Here is a 23,799-nt window from a genome sequence, read left to right as displayed (position 1 = left end):
TCTGGCAAGTACATGCGCCCTATAGGGGGAAAAAAAAAAAAAAAAAAAAACCTCTCCAAAAAAATAAATAAATAAAATCTTAACCAGATAGCATTTAACAGAAATCTGATCTATACCTACCCTGTTTTCCTAAGTTGAAAACAGTACAAAATAAATGCACTATCATTCATTCAGACTTTTGCAATCATTTTAAACTCAGATATATTAATGTCTTCTACAGATGGGTCTTATAAATATTTTGGTTAAAATTCGGTAATACTGTACTGAGATGAGGAATAAAAGTAAACAATCAATGTATATAATAAAAATAAAGTGGGAGGGTGAGACTGTAGTAAAAGGACTGTAGTCAAGGATTAAAAACATATTAATACAATGGAAATAGTTAAACAGGTGATAAGAAAGGACAACTTCAGGGTTTTCTATGTTTTAAGAAGTCACTGCTAAAAACTCTATAAGATCTAAACTTTCAGAATGGTAGATTAAAATGCTATAAGATCTAAACTCTCAATTACAAATTGACAACTAGCTAGAGCTACATTTAAAAATGACATTTGCACATACTTGAAGCCTTATGGTAAAAGTCAAATGTCACTTCTTCTTCGGGAGCTTTCTGAAGCTGTTGCTTCTCTTCTAGTAAACCCAATGCCAGAATATGAAATGCCTGAAGGAGAAAAACAAGAGCTCTTTAGAATTGGGCTTCCTTGGGTGACTGTATTATAAACTGAAATATAAATACAAAAAATGTAATATGTTAAAAAAAGGGGTGAAATTTATAAATAAGCAGGTCACAGAAAGAAAAATGATAAATACACATACTAAATATTTTTCATATAAGGCTGGCTGCGTGGTCTGAGTCTCAGACTGGCAGCTTGAAAAACACACTGAGTTTATACCTATGTGTGCCCAAAATCCCAATGGGAAGGACAGAAGGAGAAGGAACTGAGGTGTGATTGTGCCCCAGGGGTGGGGGTACTTTCTTGTTTTCCCCCTTTCTCTCTTTCTGTCTCCAGTGAGTGCATCTGCCCTCTGGGGAAAACAAGAATGAGGCAGACCAGCTCAGGCATGGTGGTACAAGTAGCAGGGTGCCACTGCAGGAAGCTGGGGCCACAGGGAGAGTGAACCAAATCCTGAAGCCACCAAAAGGCCAGGCATGATGCCACACCCTGTAATCACAGCTAGTTGAGAGGCTGGGGCAGAGGAAATTATTTTTATTTGCTTCTAAACAGGAAGTAGAAGAACCCAAGATTCAAACCTAGACTTCTCTGACTTCAAATCTTTATTATTCTGTCTTCTTAAAATACAGGTAAAATACAAAATATAAAGTCTTGATGCAATAATAATATACCAATTTAGTCATTCTTATCTTGTGCAGGGTTTTAAAATCTAAATGGATGAATCAAAGAAAGAATGCTAAGAACATGAAAATGTGCCTAGGAAATCTGTGCCATGTGTAAACTAATTTTTATGGCCCCCTAGGCTCCTAGGTCTCAGGCGCACTAGATGCAGTTCCAAATGAAGATAAGACAGGGATCTTGCCCAAACTCCAAGTCTTGATGTACAAAAAATATTACTGATAAACAAACATACCATTTGGAGCATCCCTTCAGTCCATAAGTTAGAATCTGTGTCTACTGCCCGCTCAAATATGGTCCTGAGAATGTACATCATAATATCACAATTGAGAAGGTTAACTACTTTGCTGAAAGCAGGACAAAATTCAGGAGGCAGCGGTGGTGGTAATGCTACATAAGTAATAGGGTGGATAAGAAAAGAGACAAACAGGTACATCATTATTTGAGTTATCTTACATACTAAATGTAAAAAATAGTAAATTATGTGCTACATATGATTTTTTGCTATGTTTAAAGCACTGAAAATATCAGTATCAAGAGAAATGTTTGGGACCAGCAGGGGGTGTAATGGCTATTGTCGCTGGACTCCCATGTAGTCGACCGTGGTTTGAGTCACGGACCCAGTGGCTTAAACTCACTCTCAGCACGTGTGCATGCATGCCCAAGATCCCAAGAGGAGAGGAGAAGGGACTGAAGCATGGCCTAACCCCAGGGGGTGATTTCTTGCTTTCTGTCTCTCTGTCTGTCTCTGTCTTTCTGGCGAGTGCATGCGCCCTACAGCAAAAATCTCTAAAAAAAAGAGAGAAATGTTAAGTCACTCTTTTTTCTTTTGATTTTTTTAAAATTTTATTTATTATGATCACAATCTTGTTTATATTATATTGAATCACTTTTACAGTGTACTATATTTCTCTTTCCAGAAGAAATACTTTGCATATTAGTCAAGACAAAGACATTACTATCCACATCATCATCATCAAATAGTTTTTCATCTTTTTTTTCCAGACTATTATTATTATTCTCATTTTTGTTTGTTTGTTTGTTTTTAGAGATGTTTTTGCTATAGGGCGTGTGTGCTCACCAAAAAGACAGAGAGAGGCAGAGAGATAGAAAGCAAGAAATTGCCCCCCTGGCAGGATGGCCATGCCGCAATCCCTTCTCCTCCATTCTCCTCTTGGGATCTTGGGCACGCACGCACACGCGCCTGGCGTGAAATGGTGGGGGGGGATAGGGGGAAAATAGATATTTATTTTATATATATATATGTGTGTGTGTGTGTATGTGTGTGTGTATATATATGTATATATATATATATATATATATACATATATATACACACACACATACACACACACACACATATATATATATAAAATAAATATCTATTTTCCCCCTATCCCCCCCCACCATTTCCCACCCTCCTCCCACACTATCTTAGGTGTCCACAGTTTTCTCTTAGTCACCCATTTGCTATTAATTTAAAGTTCTATCACCAGTGATACATCTTACTTTATGAACAAGAAGCAAAAGGTTCTTTGCACTTCCTTTAGTTGTCCACTGCCATTAACCAGCAAAAACAAAAACAAATGCTATATGTTTTGCTGTCATAAAACAACAGAAATAGTCAAAATGATTCCATCAGAGTCTCACTTTTTACCTTCGTCTTTGTTTTCTTGTTTTCTCCTTTTCTTCTGCATATGTTCAGCCTTAAAACAAAACAAAAACAACAGAAAATTATCATTAAATATACTGTTTAGTAAACATGAAATAAGTGGTATACTTTGAAGCAGGCAGGAAGGATGCACTGGCTTACTAAAATACTTTATATTCTGAAGCATGTATTCAAAATGCTTACTCATCCTGAACAAAAGGCTGTCCTACTGAAGGCCCCTCTAAAGCAGATGAAGAATAGCCCTCATCAACACTTACCTACCTTTCTTGTCAGCATTTACCTTGTGACTGTTAAGTACAGGGTACTGTGCTACAGGCTAAAAAGCATTCATTTTATAAGGACAAAACCAGACAGGACCTTAACTAAGTGATTAAACTTAGTATCACCTTTTATAGGACAGACATTACACGTGCCTACTGATGTAATGTAATGCAGCATCACCTTTGTGGTACTCTTCCCCAAAATGTTTAACTTGAATCGAATCATGAGAATACAAAATATAAAATTAGGATATTATGAAAGACAACTAGCCTGTGCTCTACAGAAATGTCAATTCTATGAAAGACAAAAAGAACAAATGAATAACCCTAAAATAAACGAGGCTATAGCAACTGATCACCAAATGAAGCACGAGACCATGAAACGAATGGTATTTGCTCGAATCCTCTTTCCCCTAAACAGCCAAAAAAATTTTTTTGGTATAATCAGGAAAATTTGAATATTGCCTATATAGTAGGTAACATTACTGATTCAATTTTAATTTCTTGGGTATGATAATGGACTCTATTAATAAGAACTAGCATGAAATTATAGAAAAACCAGGTACTGGGGACCAGCTGTTAGCATAATGGCTATGTCGCTGGACTCCCATGTAGTCAAGTGCGGTTCACGTCCCAGACCCAGTGACTTAAAACTCATGCCAGGTACATGTGCGTGCATGCCCAAGATCCCGAGAGGAGCATGGAGGAGAAGGGATAGCGGTGTGGCCATCCCCCTGGGGGGTGATTTCTCGCTTTCTGTCTCTCTGTCTCTGTCTGGTGAGCACACGCACCCTATAGCAAAAACCTCTCAAAAAAAAAAAAAAAAAAAAAAAATCGGGTACTATTATGTGGAGTTAAAAGGCAGAAAGAAATTTAGGTTTACTTACCAAAGAGGATACTTTTTTCTTACCTTGCTATGTTGTGTTTTGGAATAATGATAAAAGTACATATTGAAGTCTTTCAACGATTCATCTTTCAGTTCATAAACTCCATGGCCTGACACACCTGGTTTCCTAAATTGGAAAGTAAGAAAAATATAGTGCTTTTTAAGTACATAATACAGATAAAATAAAAGCTTAAGAATCAACTTAGAAGTCAAGAATACAGAAAAAAAATAATTATATCTCATTCCGGTTTCTTAACCTAAAATGATAAATTTCATCCCAATAGTAAAACTAAAAAATTATTTTAATAGTTATTTGAAATCAATAATTTATCTATATATAAACACAACATTTATAACAGGCAGAAATTCATCTACCAGTATCAATTTTTAAAGTGTAAAGAATTATCCAATTAAAATCTTATTTCCATTTTATATACTTCAAAGAATAAAAGGATTACAAAACTCCGTTTCAACTCTACTAGATAAAAGTCTAAAATTAACATATAAAATAAAAATGTATATAATAAATGAAGTCATGACTTTGCCTTAATAGGAAAGACTATCAGAAAAGTTTACTTACTTACTATCTGAATCATCTAATAGAACAAATGGCTATTTCTTACTTTCCTATCAAAAAAACTCAGTTTTCAAAAAACATGTACTAACTGCCTACTATGTGCCCCTTCATTCTCATCCTTCCGTTCTGTACTCTACTCTTACTCTTGGGAACACAGGCAAGGACCTAGAATTTCTATAAGGTAACCAAAATACAAAACAAAGATCTTAGAATAATCATAAATATTAAGCACTTACTTAAATGTGGCCACTTTGTTTATGACATTCTCTAAGCCAGTTTCATTATTTTCCTGTTGAAACAATATTTTTGTCATTTTTTTACCTTCATGTAATGACTTTCCCTTCTCTTACTGTGAATCGAAATACATTTTCAACTGCATCTCTGAAGTATTTTATAAACAAGAAAAAGATAAAATTCTAATAAGGTCTAAAACCAAATAGCTAGATTGACCCATGTATGTATTAAACAGCTTATGAAAGAAACGTTATCTAAGTTTGCCTTCAGATGTGTATATACTCACACACACAGTCGGTCAAGTGCCATGATAACTCTGGTCAATGAAGGACCATTCACATGACAGAGGTCACATATGGTAATAAACAGGCTATATAAGCCATGTGGGCAGCAGGCTACATACCTTCTAGGTTTAAGTACACTCTGATGTTTATACAAGGATGAAATCCGCTAACAATGCATTTCTCACCATGTATTCCCTGCTATTAGATGACAAATGACTGTAAGAATGGCACACACACACACACACACACACACACACACACACACACAGTACTACCAAAAGTTCAAAGAAAACAAACTTTTCTTTATGTAGCTTGTTCGTTACTCACATCACTTAAGCACACGCCTATGGATGTATTAATCTCTAAAATCAAGGTAACAAAATTAATGGGATCCAACTACTAATCTATAGCAAAAGTATTCTACCTTCTGCAATCACTTTTTTTTTTCTGATTGCACTGAACTATTATTTGAAAACAGAAAGCTACTTATTTATGAAGCCATTTAAAATTAGAATAAGGACTAGGCAAGCTACCACAGTAAGCTTATAGATTCCCACAGTTTTACAAAAATTAAGAAATTTAACCTCTTTTAAAAAAAAATGTACTTGGGGTATGCAGCAAAAGGTCAAAGCATTTTTTTCTGTAAAGAATGTGATATGCATTCACTATGAAAGTGATAAATGCATATCACTAGTGGTACTTGAAATTTTTTTGGGTGTTAAACCATTTTATTTATTTATATATATATATAAAATTATTTATTTATTTTAATTTGACCAGAGAGGGACAGAGAGAGAGAGAGAAGGCAAGCTGCCAGATCTAGGACTCGAATCGCAGACGGCCATGTGGGAGTCCAGAGTCCTTAAACACTGTGCCACTTGCTGGCCCCACTATTATATATTTTAAGATGCTTGGTTATTCATTTGTTTTGATATATATTAAGAAAAAATAAAATGTTAAGCTTACTATGAATCAAGTATTATTGCTTAGAAAGATGTGAATTGATATTAATCATAAAATTGGTATATATGCAAAGATTATAAAGGTGATATGCCCAATGATTACAGTTTGAGAATCAGTTAACAATAAAAATAAAAAAGATACAAATGGGGCTTAGAGGTGGAGCAGGATGACCCATATTAAATCTTTATACTTCTCTTGAAAAGGCTTGATGGCAAATTAAGAGTACACTTCTTTTTATTTATGTATTTATTTCATTCCTGTTGTTATTATTTTTAATTTGACCAGAAAGAGAGAAAGGGAAGAGTGAGAAAGGGAAAGTGAAAGGGAGAAAGCAAGTCACCAGGTCTGAGACATGAACCACGGTCAGCCAAATGGGAATCTAGTGCTCTTAACTACCACTCCAACTGCCGGCCCCAAAAGTACACTTTTTTTTTTAAAAGAAACATTGTTCTAATACTCAAATCTTAGGAGGAAAAATTGGGAGATTCATAATCTTCAGCATTTAAGACTTCAATATCTGTAACATACAAAAACGTGTACCTGTTGTGGCCATTAACTGCATCTTGCAGACCTCCAGTTAGAGGGAGTGTAAATGACCACTTTCCTTTGCTGCTGTTCCCTGGTCACACCAAGGCCAAGCTTCTCACTGGGTATTCCCAGATAATGCCCAAGGCAGATACTAAGCAGGCTTGCTGTGGGTGACGTGCGCAAGTACGAGTGGGAATGTGTCCACGTCTAACAGTCTAGGATGCTTCCATTTAACTTCATTCCCTCTTTCTTTCATTGGGGAGTTAAACTTGCATCATACTGTGATGGCTTCCCTAGCCTTTCTCAGTTCCTTCGACATTTTCTCTGACAAAACCGTTAGGTATTTTGTCTTGAGATCTGCTTCTCAGAAGACCCAAATTAACACACTAATCAAACAATCTCAGTATTTCACTGAGCCTCTTCCTCTGGGGAAATTGTAAGTCAGAATAAACAAAAAGTTGGGGGGTGGCAGGTGACATGGTGGTTAAGGATGCTGGACTCCCACATGGCTGACCATGGTTTGAGTCCCAGACCTGGTGGCTGGCTTTCTCACTTTCTCTCTCTCTCTCACTCACTCTTCCTGTCCCTCTTTGGTCAAATTAAAATACAAATAAATAAATAAAATAATTCTAAAAAAAAGAATAAGCAAAAAGTTGAGCAGTTTCTTCTGGAATTAAAGTTTATTTTTATACTACTAAAAGGGGAATGATGTGTGGTTTATATATAACCTAAGGTTTTTTTGCTAGAGCAATTTTTTGAAAATTAGTAAATTAAAAAAAAAATTACTCCATCTCAAGGTAAGTGAAGAAAAGGTCAAAAGTGAACTTACATTCTCAGGTAAATTTTTGGCAATGGCACTGTGTGGCATGGGTTCAATGCAAAGCAAGTGAATAATTTCTCTCATTGTGACCTCTTCTTTGGTCACATTTCCCACTCCAGGTACGTAACGTTCTCCTAATGCCAACAATGAAAAGAAAAGTAGAATAATTAATTGCTTCTTATTTAAATCTCTTATCTCAAGAGCACTTATTCACAGAACATTCTAATTATATTAAGTCAAGTAGAGGGGGACCAAAAATTACTTGTACGTGTTCCCAAATGTGAATAAGAGCCTAGGTACTAAAAGGCCAAGCAAGAAAATTAAAGTGATCTGAAGGAATAATCAAGCTTTCCCTTAATTTACACACACACACATACACATGTGTATATACACATACACATTATAAAAAAGGTCCCTCAATTCAATTAGCATGTGTTTCTAATCCGCAAAACAAGGAGAATGGTACCTGAGCAGAAGCCATCATCAAATTGGTTTTCTTTCTTGTTTTTTGTTTCTTAAGAGAGATTTTTTTTTTTTTTTTTGGCTATAGGGAATGTGCACTTGCCAGAGAAAGAGACAAAAAGTAAAATAATCGGGAACCAGCAGTTAGCATAATGGTTATGTCGCTGGACTCCCACGTAGTCGACTGCGGTTTGTGTCCCGGACCCGGTGGCTTAAAACTCACGCCAGGCGCGTGTGCGTGCCCAAGATCCTGAGAGGAGAATGGAGGAGAAGGGATTGCAGCGTGACCATCCCCCCGGGGGGGTGATTTTTCACTTTCTGTCTCTATGTCTCTCTCTGTCTGTCTAGCGAGCGCACACACTCTATAGCGAAAACCTCTCCAAAAAAAAAAAAAGGAAAAAAATCACCCCACATGGGGATGGCCACACCATAATCTCTTTTCCTCCATTCTCCTCTGGGATTTTGGGCATGCATGCAACAAGCACACAGTGTGAGTTTTAGGACCCAGGTCTGGCACTCGAACCATGGTCCACTACATGGAAGTCCAGTGACACAACCGTTCGGCCATCTACTGGTCCCAAACTGCTTTCAAGAGCGTCCTCAACTCTGTCCCTATTTGTTATTTAAGAAAGAACAAGGAGGAAACTGAAAAAATACCTAAAAGTGTATTACTTATGGGTTAAATAACAATACATTACTATGTGCGGAATGATTGGTGCTGCAAAAATGCCTATGTGATCAGGTTTCCATTTTTCATCACAATAAACTACCAAAGGGAGCGAGAAAATTAACTACGGTAACTTCACTGGTGTCAAGAGAATCTAATTCCCACTGCCTCAATAGATGTATCGTCTCATATCTCCACTGATTATCCACACTAAAACATCTGTACAAAAACTTGTGATATCTACAAGAGGGTTACAATGAAAGAAATATCTTGCCTAAGATATATGATGAATTTTACAAGTTTGCCAAAGAATGAGGTTTTTTTTTTTCTTTTTTTAAAAGTTTTTTTTCCATAGTGTGCCTGTGCTCACCAGAGAGAGAGAAGTGAGAAATCATCCCCTGGGAGGATGGCCATGCCACAATACCTTCTCTTTCATTCTCCTCTTGGGATTTTGGGCACGTATGCACATGTGCCAGGTGTGATTTTCAAGTCACCAAGTCTATGACTCTAACCACGGTTGGTCATGTGGTAGTCCAACACTTTAATCATCGTGCCACCTGGTGGCCCCTCCAAAGAATTTTTTGTTAAGTAAATTTGTTTCTAACAGACTCATCCCTCTCTTTACATTTGTGAAGGATTTTGTAATTTTCATATTTTTTTGGTCAAAAACAGTATCCCCTAGGATTTGAGACCTACAAGGAACCTAAGAGGTCATGTAGATTACCTCCAAATTTTACAAATCAGGAATTTGAGGCCCAAAGCCTGTAAGTGGCATAGTCTTGATAGTTGGTAGTAACACCAAGGCTAGATTGTCTGATTGCTAATCCAAATATTTTTCTTCTTTAAGAAAGAATTTATTTAATTTTAAATTTGTTATTTTTATTATTATTAATATTTTAATTTGAAGAGAGAAACAGAGAGAAAAACAAAGTGAGAAAGCAAGCCACAGGTCCAAGACTCAAACCGAGGTCAGCCACGTGGGAATCTGGGGCCTTAACCACTATGCCAGCTGGTGGCCCCTATTTTTTACTTTTTAATGTTTTTTCTCCATTATAAAGTCAGAGATTCTATTTTTTTGAACAAAAATGTTGATACTTCACAGTAATTAACAAATACTGACGAATATAGCATGTATTTAACTAAAAATTGAATCACAGAGAAGGAAAACTTCGGTAAACACAGTAAACTAAAAGTAGCAATAATAAACAACAAAAAATAAAACAGTAAAAATGAAAGACATTATTAGAAATTATTTGTATAGTATTCTAAGAAAAAACACAAAAAATTTCCTACAGTTTTTATAATTCAGTAGGGAATATCTAATCAATTTAAAAATATTTTACCTGGACCAGCCAGGTGGTATAATGGTTAAAGCGGCTGACTCTCACAAGTTCAAGTCCTATACCCAACAATCTGAAAAAGACAGTGGGTGCATGTGCATGCATGTATGCCCAAAAGCTTGGGAAGAGAATGGAGAAGGGACTGTGGTATGGTCATCCACCTGGGGGGTACTTTCTCACTTTCTTCCCTCCCTCTCTCTCTTGCTCCTTCCCTTGTGTAGTTAGGACAATGCCAAGATGTGTAGCTGGAAATCAATAGAGACTATGATATAGTATATGAGTGAACTTCAAAAAATTTATGGAAACAGGACCAGCAAATGGAGTAATGGTTACATCACTGGACCTCATGTAGTCAACTGCAGTTCAAATCCCAGACCTGGAAGCTTAAAACTCATGCCAGGTGTGTGGGGATGTGTGCCCAAAATCCCAAGAGGGAAATGGAGGAGGAGGGACTGAGGCATGGCCTTCCCAGCTGGAGGGGTGATTTCTTGCATTCTGCGTGTGTGTGTGTGTGTGTGTGTGTGTGTGTGTCGCTGGCGAGCGCACATGCCCTATAGCAAAAATCTCTCTTAAAAAAAAAGTTTGTGGAAACAATGAGATTAAAGTACAAGTATGGGGACCAGCAGGTGGCGTGGTAGTTAAGGTGCTGGATTCCCACATGACCAACTGCAATCTGAATTCCAGACCTGGAGGTTTGCTTTCTCACTTTCTCACTCTTTCTTTCTGTGTCTTTCTCTGATGAGCTCATGTGTCCTGTAGCAAATTACAAACAATAATGATAATAATAATAATAATAAATAATTCTTAAAAAAAAAAAAAAAGTACAAGTGTGTAGGGGCCAGCAGATGGCATGGTGGTTAAGGTGCTGGATGCCACATAGCTGACTACATGATTTGAGTCCTGGACCTGGCAGCTTGAAAAACATATCAGGTGCATGTGCATGTGTGTCGAAAATCCTGAGACAATGGAGGAGAAAAAACTGCAGTGTCCATCTACTTTAGGGGGTATCTGTCACTTCCCCTCTCTGTCTCTCTCTGCCTCTCTCTGATGAATGCACACACCCTATAACAAAAACTTAAAATTAAAAAAATTTAAAAAGTACAAATGTATTTTAGTGCAAAAAATTTTAAATCCATGCATAACTTTTTCATAACATGCATTTTCCATAAAAATTTTGAAGACCCTTCATATACTTGTGTTCAGAATGTTCCTGTACTGAATACTTACATTAATTTCAGCAGAGTAATAAAACATTTCTAAAGGTCAATGTCTTAGTAAGTTGATAAGCATTATTTATGGCAAAAAACATTTTTTCTCCTTTCTCTCCATAAGCTTAATGAAGCTAAGTATGGCCAATATTTGTACAGAGTAATTTAAAAGAATGACATAGTGGGGACCAGCAATTGGTGTAATGGCTATGTCACTGGACTCCCATATAGCCAACCCGGTTCGAATCCTGGACCCAGTGGCTTAAACTCGGACCATGCGTGTGTGGGTGCATGCCCAAGATCTCGAGAGGAGAATGGAGGAGAAGGGATTGCAGCATGGCCGTTCCCCTCAGGGGATGATTTCTCACTTTCTGTCTCTGTCTTTGTCTTTCTGGCAGGCACATGCTCCCTACAGCAAAAAAACCTCTCCAGAAAAAAAAAGAAAAAATGACACAATGAAAATATATTTTACATAGACTCGTGTTAGTTATATTTCATTTATATATAAAATATTTTTAAAGAATTATTATTTTATTTAACTTTATTTATTTACTTACTTATTTATTTTAATTTGACCAGAGAGGAACAGTATGACAGGGTGAGAAGGTAAGAGAGAGAGAGAGAGAGAGAGAGAAAGTGAGAAAGCAAGACTCCAGGTTCAGAACTTGAACCACTGTCGGTCATATGGGAGTCCAGCATCCTTAACCACCATGCCACCTGCTGGCCTCTATATTTAAAATTTTTAGCACTAAAAGAATGGGCTTTTAAAAATCTAATTTCTGTCTGGGATAATTATATCCAAGACCTCCAAATAAATCTAAATAATTATAAATTAGGTACTGAAAATTAAAAGAGGTTAAGACAGCAGGTAGTGTGGTGGTTAAGGCACGGGAATCCCACATGGCTGACTGCAATTTGAGCCCTGTACCCCATGGCTTTGAAAACCATGCTGGGCATGTGTGCCCAAAATCCTAAGAGGAGGATGGAAGAAAAGGGACTGCAGTGTGGCCATCCCCCTGGGGGGGGGGTGATTTTTCACTTTCTCTCTCACTATTTCTCTCTGGCATGTGCATATACCCTATGGCAAAAAGCTTAAAAAAAAAAAAAGAGATGTTATTACCTGTGCTTTTATGAATGTGAGTTTCTAACTACATATATATAGTGTGTGTGTGTGTATATACACACACACTATATATATATACATACACACACATATTCATACTATATATATATATAGTATGAAAGTATAATGACCAATTATAGTTCTTATAAATTTTTAAAAACTAACTCATGTTCCATTTCAAAGACATTTTATTTCAACCTTACCCACGATATAGATGAGGACCTGAAGCATTTCTTCTATTAATGTATTATATTGTTTAATCAAGTCCTATAGAATTGAAAAAGAATAAATTATATAAGAACCAAAAACCTCCACAAAACATGCATTTCTTGATCAGATGTGTAGCTCATCCAATCCAGGGCTTTCTTTCAGCACATAGCAACAAACAGTTATGGGATTAGTACTCTTTTAAGAAACTAAATTCAACAAAGTTCACAATACCTGGCATGTGATAAGTACTTGGCAGCAGCTGTTAAATACTGTCATTGTTGGGACCAACAGTTAGTGTAAAGGTTAAGTCGCTGGACTCCCATGTACTCGACCATGGTTCAAGTTCTGGACCCGGTAGCTTAAACTCACGCCAGGCACGTGTGCGTACATGCCCAAGATTCCGAGAGGAGAATGGAGGAGAAGGGATTGTGGCATGGCCATCCCTCCTGGGAAGCAATTTCTCACTTCTGTCTCTCTGTCTTTCTGGCGAGCGCACGCACCCTATAGCAAAAACCTCTTCAAAAAAAAGAAAAAAAAAATACTGTCATTGTTTTCATTATCATTATCCAAACAGTCTTAAGTTAACAAACTATTCCTACTCTTTAACTCTTCCTCTATTGGTGACTTCCTTAACTAGGTTAGTGAGAAAGTAGCTCAAATACTTAACCAGCTGTTACAGTGAGAGCACCTTTCCCTAACAAGTTCCCCATGTAAGTACTGTATCAAATCAGACATTCATTTTCACTAAGTATAAAACAAGACTAAAAATAAGTTTGCACTTTATATCCTGTTCTTTGACCCTTTGCAGATGACTGTTAATCTGAAAAGAATAAAGTGATATGATTTCATGACTTCAAAGTAATTAAGGATACTTGCTAAGCTGGAACTTCAAATACTCAAACAATAAAGATGGGACAAAACACCATGTGCTATGTCAATTACAAGTTGGGGAAAATGTAATAAATACAACAATGAAGAGCTAATAGTAAGGACTAAACAAGGAACTTTTGCAAAAACAGCAAATGGATAAAGAAGAGGAATAGATAACTCACTGTCAAAAAGAAAAAGACCAGTAATAAGGAAACAATGGTCAACTTCCCTGATAATTAAAAATTCCAAGTTAAAATATTATCTTTAAAATCAACAAAGATTTTAAAAGTCCACGTCATTATAGATGTACATATTCCAACAAAAACTTAAAACAGAAATAAATTATCTGAGAGTAATTTGACAATATGTATAAAAATAAAGAGTATGCTGTTTTATCTAGCAAATCCACTTCTAGGATTTATCTTAGAATAAAGTAGACACTGAGGTACAAATATTTATAAGACCACAACACTAGAAAACCTCTTCAGCAATAGGAGACTGAAGTCACATGAGAAGGTTCTGAGTTCACATCCTGAGGTCTCTGGGCACATGCTGTGCAAATATACACGTGCTCAGGAGTCTGACTGGTTGAGGCTGACGTTAAGACCCTGATGGGGTTACCTGTCTCTTTCTCTCATAGAAGAAATAAACTTCTAAAAACTGATAATGCAAAAGATGATGATGTAGTTGTATATTTGTTGAAAGACAAGAAAAAAAGAAGCCCTCCCTCAGTATTTTGTTAAGCACAGGAAGCAAATTAACAAGAGTACATATAGAATGATACAATTTTTGTTTTAAAAACAAGACTCCAAAACTTAAAAAACAATAATTTTCAAAAAGCAGTATTTCATGATGATCTTCTCTTTGTTAATCTACTGGGTTGTCAGAAAAGTCATTAAGCATTTTTGCATAGAAAAAATACATCATGACATTTTAGAAAATCCAATACTGTTCTACATTTTCTAGAAGAAATGAGAATACAGTTGTCCCTTGGTATCTGTGGGGATTGTGTCCAGGACCTTCCATGGATGCTCAAATCATTTCTGTAAAATAGCATAGCATTTGCATATAACTTACACAGATCCTCCCACATACTTTACGTCAGTCATCTCTAGACTACTCTCTAATATAATGTAAACACCATTAAATAACTGGATTTTTAAAAACTGTGTACATTTTTAGTTCATTATTTATTTATTTATTTATTTATTTTTTAACAAAAACACGAATCCATTTTTATTTTAAATCCTTGAGAGGTACAGCATCACACAAACTCTATTCAGTGGCCTTAACAGAAAGGTTGCTTCAGAATTTGGCTTGAACTATACCACTGTTTCCCTGGGCATAAGTAACCTTTCCTGATTATGCTGGTTTTATTTGCTTTGTGACCAGAAGTCACTGTGTTGTTTTTCGCTTTGTACACTTACGCATACATCTTGCCTCAATAGAATTCCATATCACCTTGGGCATAAGTACCTTGAATTTTAAGAAGAGCTATGTGTTCCCTTTGATTCCTGAGACTTATAGCCAGCCAGCAAAATGGCCTTGGGTCACAGCCTTCCAGACACAGATGCTTTTTAGAAGTCTTGTTCCTAGAAGGCCTCAGTTATTTGTCCCCAAAGTTCAGGAGCAGGATCTAATTCAGTTATTTCTTCCGTGTCTGTCTGGCAGGGGATGGAGGGAGGGGAGGGATATAGAGAAAGAAGGAGAAAGAGGCATCCCCAATACAGCCTTCACACCGTGATCCAGACCCAGTCTCAGCTCGCCTGATAATGGGAATGAATGTGCCTCGTGTGTACAGGGAAGTCTTGGGTCATGAACTCAAGACCATTCTCATGTGAGTACAGTTGGATTACAGCTATGCCACCATCTGGCCCCAATATGTATTAATCATTTTTTTCCCAAATCATTTCCATCAGCAGTTGGTTGAATACACAGAGGCAGAATCTATGGATATGGAGAACCTACCATATGTGTGTATGATACATATACACATACTATATATGAGTATGAGATTTTTGGAAGAATACATAAATAAATAAAGTTTTAAAATAACAATAATATTTCCTTTGGAGTCAATTTGCATATCAGTTTCTGTTGCTTACCTGATCTTTTGTGGACACTGTCTTATTAAAAGCATCAGCAAGTTCATACCTCTGAAGTACGAGTAACAAGAACTTATTAGGATCCATTAAAGATGCACCAATCTGTAAAAGAAATCCAGCATCACATTTCTTGCTGACGTTAAGACCCTGATGGGGTTACCTGTCTCTTTCTCTCATAGAAGAAATAAACTTCTAAAAACTGATAATGCAAAAGATGATGATGTAGTTGTATATTTGTTGAAAGACAAGAAAAAAAGAAGCCCTCCCTCAGTATTTTGTTAAGCACAGGAAGCAAATTAACAAGAGTACATATAGAATGATACAATTTTTGTTTTAAAAACAAGACTCCAAAACTTAAAAAACAATAATTTTCAAAAAGCAGTATTTCATGATGATCTTCTCTTTGTTAATCTACTGGGTTGTCAGAAAAGTCATTAAGCATTTTTGCATAGAAAAAATACATCATGACATTTTAGAAAATCCAATACTGTTCTACATTTTCTAGAAGAAATGAGAATACAGTTGTCCCTTGGTATCTGTGGGGATTGTGTCCAGGACCTTCCATGGATGCTCAAATCATTTCTGTAAAATAGCATAGCATTTGCATATAACTTACACAGATCCTCCCACATACTTTACGTCAGTCATCTCTAGACTACTCTCTAATATAATGTAAACACCATTAAATAACTGGATTTTTAAAAACTGTGTACATTTTTAGTTCATTATTTATTTATTTATTTATTTATTTTTTAACAAAAACACGAATCCATTTTTATTTTAAATCCTTGAGAGGTACAGCATCACACAAACTCTATTCAGTGGCCTTAACAGAAAGGTTGCTTCAGAATTTGGCTTGAACTATACCACTGTTTCCCTGGGCATAAGTAACCTTTCCTGATTATGCTGGTTTTATTTGCTTTGTGACCAGAAGTCACTGTGTTGTTTTTCGCTTTGTACACTTACGCATACATCTTGCCTCAATAGAATTCCATATCACCTTGGGCATAAGTACCTTGAATTTTAAGAAGAGCTATGTGTTCCCTTTGATTCCTGAGACTTATAGCCAGCCAGCAAAATGGCCTTGGGTCACAGCCTTCCAGACACAGATGCTTTTTAGAAGTCTTGTTCCTAGAAGGCCTCAGTTATTTGTCCCCAAAGTTCAGGAGCAGGATCTAATTCAGTTATTTCTTCCGTGTCTGTCTGGCAGGGGATGGAGGGAGGGGAGGGATATAGAGAAAGAAGGAGAAAGAGGCATCCCCAATACAGCCTTCACACCGTGATCCAGACCCAGTCTCAGCTCGCCTGATAATGGGAATGAATGTGCCTCGTGTGTACAGGGAAGTCTTGGGTCATGAACTCAAGACCATTCTCATGTGAGTACAGTTGGATTACAGCTATGCCACCATCTGGCCCCAATATGTATTAATCATTTTTTTCCCAAATCATTTCCATCAGCAGTTGGTTGAATACACAGAGGCAGAATCTATGGATATGGAGAACCTACCATATGTGTGTATGATACATATACACATACTATATATGAGTATGAGATTTTTGGAAGAATACATAAATAAATAAAGTTTTAAAATAACAATAATATTTCCTTTGGAGTCAATTTGCATATCAGTTTCTGTTGCTTACCTGATCTTTTGTGGACACTGTCTTATTAAAAGCATCAGCAAGTTCATACCTCTGAAGTACGAGTAACAAGAACTTATTAGGATCCATTAAAGATGCACCAATCTGTAAAAGAAATCCAGCATCACATTTCTTATGTACTAAAAGGAGACACAAGACCAGCAGGTGGCATGGTGGTTAAGAAATTGGATTCCCACATGCCCATTTGAGGTTTGAGTCTCAGATCTGGCAGCTTGAAAATCACACTGGGTGCATTTGCATGTGTCCCCAAAATCCTAGGAGGAGAGTGGAGGAGAAGGGATTGCGGTGGGGCCATCTCCCATGGGGGCTGATTTCTCATTTTCCTTCTCTATCTCTCCAACAAGCGCATGCACCCTATGTCAAAAACCTAAAAAAGAAACAGTGCCTCTAACAGAACTACTAAAATATTATAAAGTAAATTTGTGGAATTTCTAGACCAGCAGACAGAGTGGAGGTGAAGGTGGTTGGATCTCATATGGCTGACGACATGGGATGAGAACCAGAACTGGCGATTTGAAAAACACACTCGGGATGTGGGTAAGTGGCATAGTGGTTAAAGGCACTAGATTCCCACATGGTTGACAGCAGTTCAAGTCCCAAACCTGGCAGCTTGTTTTCTCATTTTCTCTTTCTCTCTCTCTCTGGTCAAATTAAAAAATAATAACAAATGGAATTAAATTTTTAAAAATTCATCAGATTTCAGAAAAGTTATAAATTTTTTTTAAAAAAAGAAAAAACACACTGGATGCATATGCATATGTGCCCAAAGCCTTGAGAGAAGAACAGAGAAGAGATTGTGGTATGGTCATCATCCCTGGGGGATGCCTTCTCACTTTCCCTCTCATTTTGTCTCTGTCTCTGGTGAGAGCACATGCACCCTACAGCAAATAGCTGAAAAAAAAAAATTATGGACTTTCTTTCTTTTTTTGGAGAGTTTTTTGCTATAGGGCATATGCGCTCGCCAGACAGAGAGAGAGAGACAGAGAGACAGAAAGCGAGAAATCACTCCCCAGGGGGGATGGCCACGCTGCAATCCCTTCTCCTCCATTCACCTCCTGGGATCTTGGAAACTCACGCACACACGCCGGGCGTGAGTTTTAAGCCACCGGGTCCAGGACACGAACCGCGGTCGACTACATGGGAGTCCAGTGATAAAATTTTCTCTCAGTTTAATAGTGAAATAAATTTAAAGTTAAAAATAATGACAATATCTACTCTTACTATGTTGAATATAAGAAGGAAGGTTAAGGGGCTGGCAAGTGGCATGGTGGTTAAAGGCGCTGGACTCCCACATGGCTGACCACAGTTCAAGTCTTGGACCTGGTGGCTTGCTTTCTCACTTCCTCTCTTTCTCTGTGTGTCTCTCTGATCAAACTGGAAAATAATAATGATAATAATAATAAATAAAGTTAAATAAAATAATTCTTAAAAAAAAAAAAAAAGAAGGAAGGTTAACACATAAATATCAGAAGTAATTTAAATAGGTACCTGAAGCATGATGATATCTTTATCATACATTTCTTCTCTGCACTTTACATCTTGGTAATAAAATACCTATAAAATAAAAGGCAAAAAAGCTGATATAAGAATTACTTTATTTCAAACAAAATTTTCAACAAAATTGGTATTATTTTTGCTATAGGATATGTGCACTTGGTGGAAAGAGACAGAGAAAGTGAAAAATCATCTCCAGGAGGGATGGGTACACTGCAATCCTTTCTTCTCCATTCTCCTCTCAGGACTTTGGGCATGGACATACATGCCTCTGGCATGTTTTGCAAGCCACTGTGTCCAGGACACGAATCACATAGTTGGTCATGTGGGATCCAACCACTTTAATAACCACACCACTGGCTAACCCCAAAACTAATTTTTAAAACTTTCTCTAAGCTAGAAACATCCAAAATTCCTTAGTGGTTTAAAAAAAGAAAGGGCAAATCTGTGAATCATTTTAAGGAACTTGTAAGGATAAAGTGGAAATATGGCATGAAAACACGTTTTAAGACGCTCTATATTAGTTATTACTTTCAAAAAATTTATTTTCTCTAAGTTTAAAATATCTGCTTTGGAGCTGGCAGGTGACATGATGGTTAAGATGCTGGATTCCCAGATGGCTAACCACAGTTCGAGTCCCAGATGTGGTGGCTTGCTTTCTCTCTCTGGTCAAACTGAATGATAATAATAATAATAAATTAAAAATTAACCAAGTAAATCTTAAAAAACAAAACACCTACTTCAATAAATGTAAGCCAATTTCTACAAACATAACATCTTTTCCTTCTAAGTGATAACTTTACAAGTCCTATGTCTCTACCTTTTAGGAAAAGCACTTCTCCATATTCATGCAAAAATAGGAGGAAAAATTGTAAGATAGCCTTGATTAAGACAGATGGTGAGAAGACTAAAGGTCTCTAAGTAAGGCAGTCCTCAGAAAAGAGCTTATGTTAATGGAGAGGTTTCTGATGGTACTATTGGCTTTTACATTATCAAGCAACTGAAGCAGCCTAGTTCTTTATAATCTGGATACTATCGGGTCATAGCACATTTTTCTTTTCTTTTTTTAGTAATTATTTTATTTTTATTTATTCATTCATTTATTTTTTAATTTGACCAGAGAGAGACAGAGGTTGAGAGTGAAAGAGAGGGGAAGTGAGAAAGCAAGTCACCAGATTCAGGACTTGAACCCTGGTCGGCCATGTGGGAGTGTCCAGCGCCTTAAACACCACGCCACCTGCTGGTCCCCTATAGTACATTTTTCTATGTAAAAATGTGTCATGACTTTTCCAACAACCCAATGTAAGCGGTAAGTAGGGTAACAAGGAAAATGTCTCTATGGTCCCTAGAATTTTCATTTTTACAAGTTTATATAAGAAAATAGGAACAAATAACTCAACAAAATCTAGGGATATAGGGAAAAATTATCTTTTAAAAAATGAGAAATGAAGACATTCAGGAATGTGAATAATTGACCTTGCCATACCTGGCTAATAAGAGAGAGACCATTTCTTCGCCACATCTCAGCAACAACTTGGGCAACCAACACCAGACAACGCAAAGGGTATTCCACTAGCACCTCTACTTGAAAATCCTCCTGAAACAGAGTGAGATGGATTTCACTATTTTTCACAAGCCTTTGGATATATCTTGAAGTTATAGCACAGCATATTCCTCAGTTTTTTCATCTATAAAACAGAAGGATTTGAACTAGACAGATGACTTCCAAGTTCTTGTGATTCAGGTTTCAATTTTTTTAAACAGAGATGTAAAATTACTCAATGGAAAGTACTCATATGGGTTTCAAAATATTATTTTCCTTCCATTCACCAATCATGAGGCATTCAGGAATAGGACATAAGCAAATCAGCACTGGGCAGAGTCACTTACAAAAGGCACAAATTCATGTAGTCTTGAAATAGCACCCAGCCTACTTAAACGCACATGCAGACCTAAAGTTTAATGAAAGAGAAAGAAAATTATTAACTAACTCATTAAGTCTGTAAACTCTTGTGATTTAAATATATGTTTACTAAATTTAGAAATGACACTCCAAAATGCAAACTTCTGATTTCTAATTCTGAAACAAAGTATTATGCTGCCTCATGTTAATTCTGTTCCTACAAGCATCAAAACAAATGGACACTGAGCATTTTCAATTAAAATAGAAGCAATATAAAAATAACATGATGTTATTATATCATATATAAAAATTATCTCAAAATGGAACAAAGATCTAAATACAAGAACTAAAACTATAAAACTCTTAGAAAAACATATAGGAGGGACCAGCAGATGATGTAATGGTTACATCACTGGACTCCCATGTAGTCAACCACAGTTCAAGTCCCAGACCCAGCTGCTTGAAACTCATGCTGGGGTCATGTGCATGCATGCCCAAAATCCCAGAAGAACATTGGAGGAGAGGGGATTGCGGCATGGCTATACCCCCGGGGGGGGGGGGGAGTGACTTCTCACTTTCTCTCTCTTTGTCTTTTCAGCGAGCACACACGTGCCCTATTGCAAAAATCTCTCTCCAAAAAAAAGGAAACCACATAGGAAAAAAGGCTCTATGACAATGGATACAATGATCATTTCTTGGGTAATACACCAAAACCACAGGCCACACAAAACAGGTAAGATGGAGTACATCAAAAATAGAAAGCAGAGTGGTGGTTGCCAGAGACTGTAAGAAAGGCAATATAGGGACTCATTCATAATATTATATTCAGTTTTAGAAGTTTCCTTTTTGGAAGAAAACAGGTTAGGAAATTGATAGTGGTGATGGCTATACAGCAATGTGAATGCACTTAGTGACACTTAAAAATGATTGAAATGCTCAATTTTATATTATGTATATTTTATCACTGTTCGAAAAACCTAGAAATGTTTACTTCAATAAAAGTGTTAGAGAAAAACCCATCCTGACAGATGAAGGGCAGATTTACATGGAATTACAAACAATTAAAGAAAATCTATGATTTTCTTCTTTAATGGTAAGAGAACAGAGACAAGACAATACACTAGCAAAACTGAGCAGAAAGAAGGGTTAAAAACCAGCAAAAAGATTTCATCCTATTTAAATTTGAGTGGAGGTGAGTTACCAAGTAAGTTCTTCAGTGCACAGTGTAAGGATTTAGTAGTTGACCCACATAAAAAAGGCCCAGGTAAACAAACATCCTAAGATAGATGTTCTGGTGATAGTTCCCTAAAGGTCAGCGACAACACAACCCTGAACTATGACACCTGATTTCTGTATGTCTGTACATACTGAGCACAGAGCAAATCAGTAACGATTCTCCTAGTCCCAATATTCAGAAATCAAAGCTAACATGCGAAAATGAAACTCACCAGCAAGAGTCCTAGAGAGTGGCAAATGTATGCTTACAAGATCTTCAGATACTCTGTAGGACTTAGTTTCCAAAGTATGACCACATAATTGTACTAGTGCCTTGCCACTAGACGTGAAACTTGTACTGCACCTCATTACAGCTTTGTGACATTCTTTATAAGCTACTAATAAGAGTTCTTCCTAAAAGGAAAACAAAAATGCAAATAAGTTAACGTAACTACTTTACCAATCAGCATTCAATAAATAATTACTAAATATGAGTTCAAAATTATTCTCTGTATTACTCATTCCACAAGATCTATATGCCAGCAGGAAATATAAGGTAATAGTTAACTAAGTAAAAAACTGTAAGTATCATGCAAATGATATAAACTAATCACCGTAAGTGGGTAAACAGAATTACAAACAATTGGGCAGACATATTTGTAGAAGTAGTTTTTGAGTTAGCCCTAATAGAATAGGCAGAACTTAAGTATGAGGAAAGACAACGAGAAGATGACATTCTAAGCAGAGATACAGAATCAACAAAGACAAAAATAAAGAAAAATACAACTCCCGTTCAAACAATGGAGAGGAATAAAAGCTATTAGATAGATCAAAGGGTGTATATATGGGGGACCAGCAGTTAACATAATGGCTATGTTGCTGGACTCCCATGTAGTCGACTGCGGTTCGAGTCTCGGACCCAGGCATGGGTGCGTGCATGTCCAACATCCAGAGAAGAGAATGAAGAAGGGATTGTGGCATAGCCACTCCCCATGAAGGGGTTGATTTCTCGCTTTCTGTCTTTCTGTCTCTCTCTTTCTGGCAAGCGCACACCCTATAGCAAAAACCTCCCCCCCCCCAAAAAAAAAAACTTCATGGTCAAATAAATTTTAGAAACATTCCTCTCAAAAATTAACACAGTTAAGAATTACAATGTTTGAGAAATTTAACAGCTTAAAAAGTCCTTGATTTTGTTCAACCTAAATTCTCCCAATCTTTTGTCAACCTGTAAAGTTTTACCCCTGAAACATCAGTTAACATGAACCACAAAGAATATAGTGGCTCTGAGATTTCCTGTATGAATCAATGTAAATAATAAAAAAAAAACAGTGTCAGTAATAGAACAAGAGAAGTCAAGATAATAAAATGCAAGTTGGAATTAGAATGACAACAATGACAAATCATTTTAAAATACATTTTTTGTTTTTAAAAAAAAAAAAATTTTTGGAGAGGCTTTTGGTATAGGGCGCATGCGCTCACCAGAAAGACAGAGACAGAGAGACAGAAAGCGAGAAATCACCCCCCCAGGGGGATGGCCACGCCACAATCCCTTCTCCTCCATTCTCCTCTCCGGATCTTGGGCACGCATGCACACGCACCCAGAGTGAGTTTTAAGCCACCGGGTCCGGGACTCGAACTGCAGTCGACTACATGGGAGTTCAGCGACATAGCCATTACGCTAACTGCTGGTCCCTGTTTTTTGAAATTTCAACTTATCGCTTCTATAGATGAGGGGGCGGGGGGAGAAAAAGAGTAACAACACACTCAACAGGGCCCTGGTGCTGCAACCCAATTCTGGCCAGGCCCAGATTATAGGCATGCTCATGGCTGATATACCCAGGGAGGTCTCTAGATGTGACACTGAAACTTGCCCAATGTAAGTCTGTCTCCCAAAGTGTCACAGCTGTGTCACTGTCCAGCCTCTGAATTTAAGAATTGGAACTATAACAGTAATACCTAAGCAG

At 36.9% G+C, this 23,799-nt stretch overlaps 1 protein-coding gene across 4 annotated transcripts in view; it reads right to left on the bottom strand.

The window, feature by feature from the left end:
• Positions 1–23,799, bottom strand: part of UBR1 (ubiquitin protein ligase E3 component n-recognin 1) — a 162,010-nt gene that overhangs the window by 71,385 nt on the left and 66,826 nt on the right. For all 4 annotated transcript variants that reach the window (XM_027775784.1, XM_027775785.1, XM_027775786.1 and 1 more), the window contains exons 15-26: positions 22,069–22,249; positions 20,608–20,669; positions 20,204–20,314; positions 18,712–18,777; positions 17,206–17,307; positions 12,580–12,643; positions 7,586–7,710; positions 4,984–5,036; positions 4,195–4,297; positions 3,010–3,058; positions 1,588–1,742; positions 562–661 (exon numbers count right to left, since the gene is read on the bottom strand). In XM_027775784.1, the coding sequence (XP_027631585.1) occupies positions 562–661; positions 1,588–1,742; positions 3,010–3,058; positions 4,195–4,297; positions 4,984–5,036; positions 7,586–7,710; positions 12,580–12,643; positions 17,206–17,307; positions 18,712–18,777; positions 20,204–20,314; positions 20,608–20,669; positions 22,069–22,249 (1,171 nt within the window). The remainder of the gene's footprint in view (positions 1–561; positions 662–1,587; positions 1,743–3,009; positions 3,059–4,194; positions 4,298–4,983; positions 5,037–7,585; positions 7,711–12,579; positions 12,644–17,205; positions 17,308–18,711; positions 18,778–20,203; positions 20,315–20,607; positions 20,670–22,068; positions 22,250–23,799) is intronic.

This window comes from Tupaia chinensis, unplaced genomic scaffold, assembly GCF_000334495.1.
Source record: "Tupaia chinensis unplaced genomic scaffold, TupChi_1.0 Scaffold000605_1, whole genome shotgun sequence".
Classification (NCBI taxonomy): Eukaryota; Metazoa; Chordata; class Mammalia; order Scandentia; family Tupaiidae; genus Tupaia; species Tupaia belangeri.
Note: the sequence above shows the minus strand (reverse complement) of the source record. Positions and strands in the feature narration are given on the sequence as shown.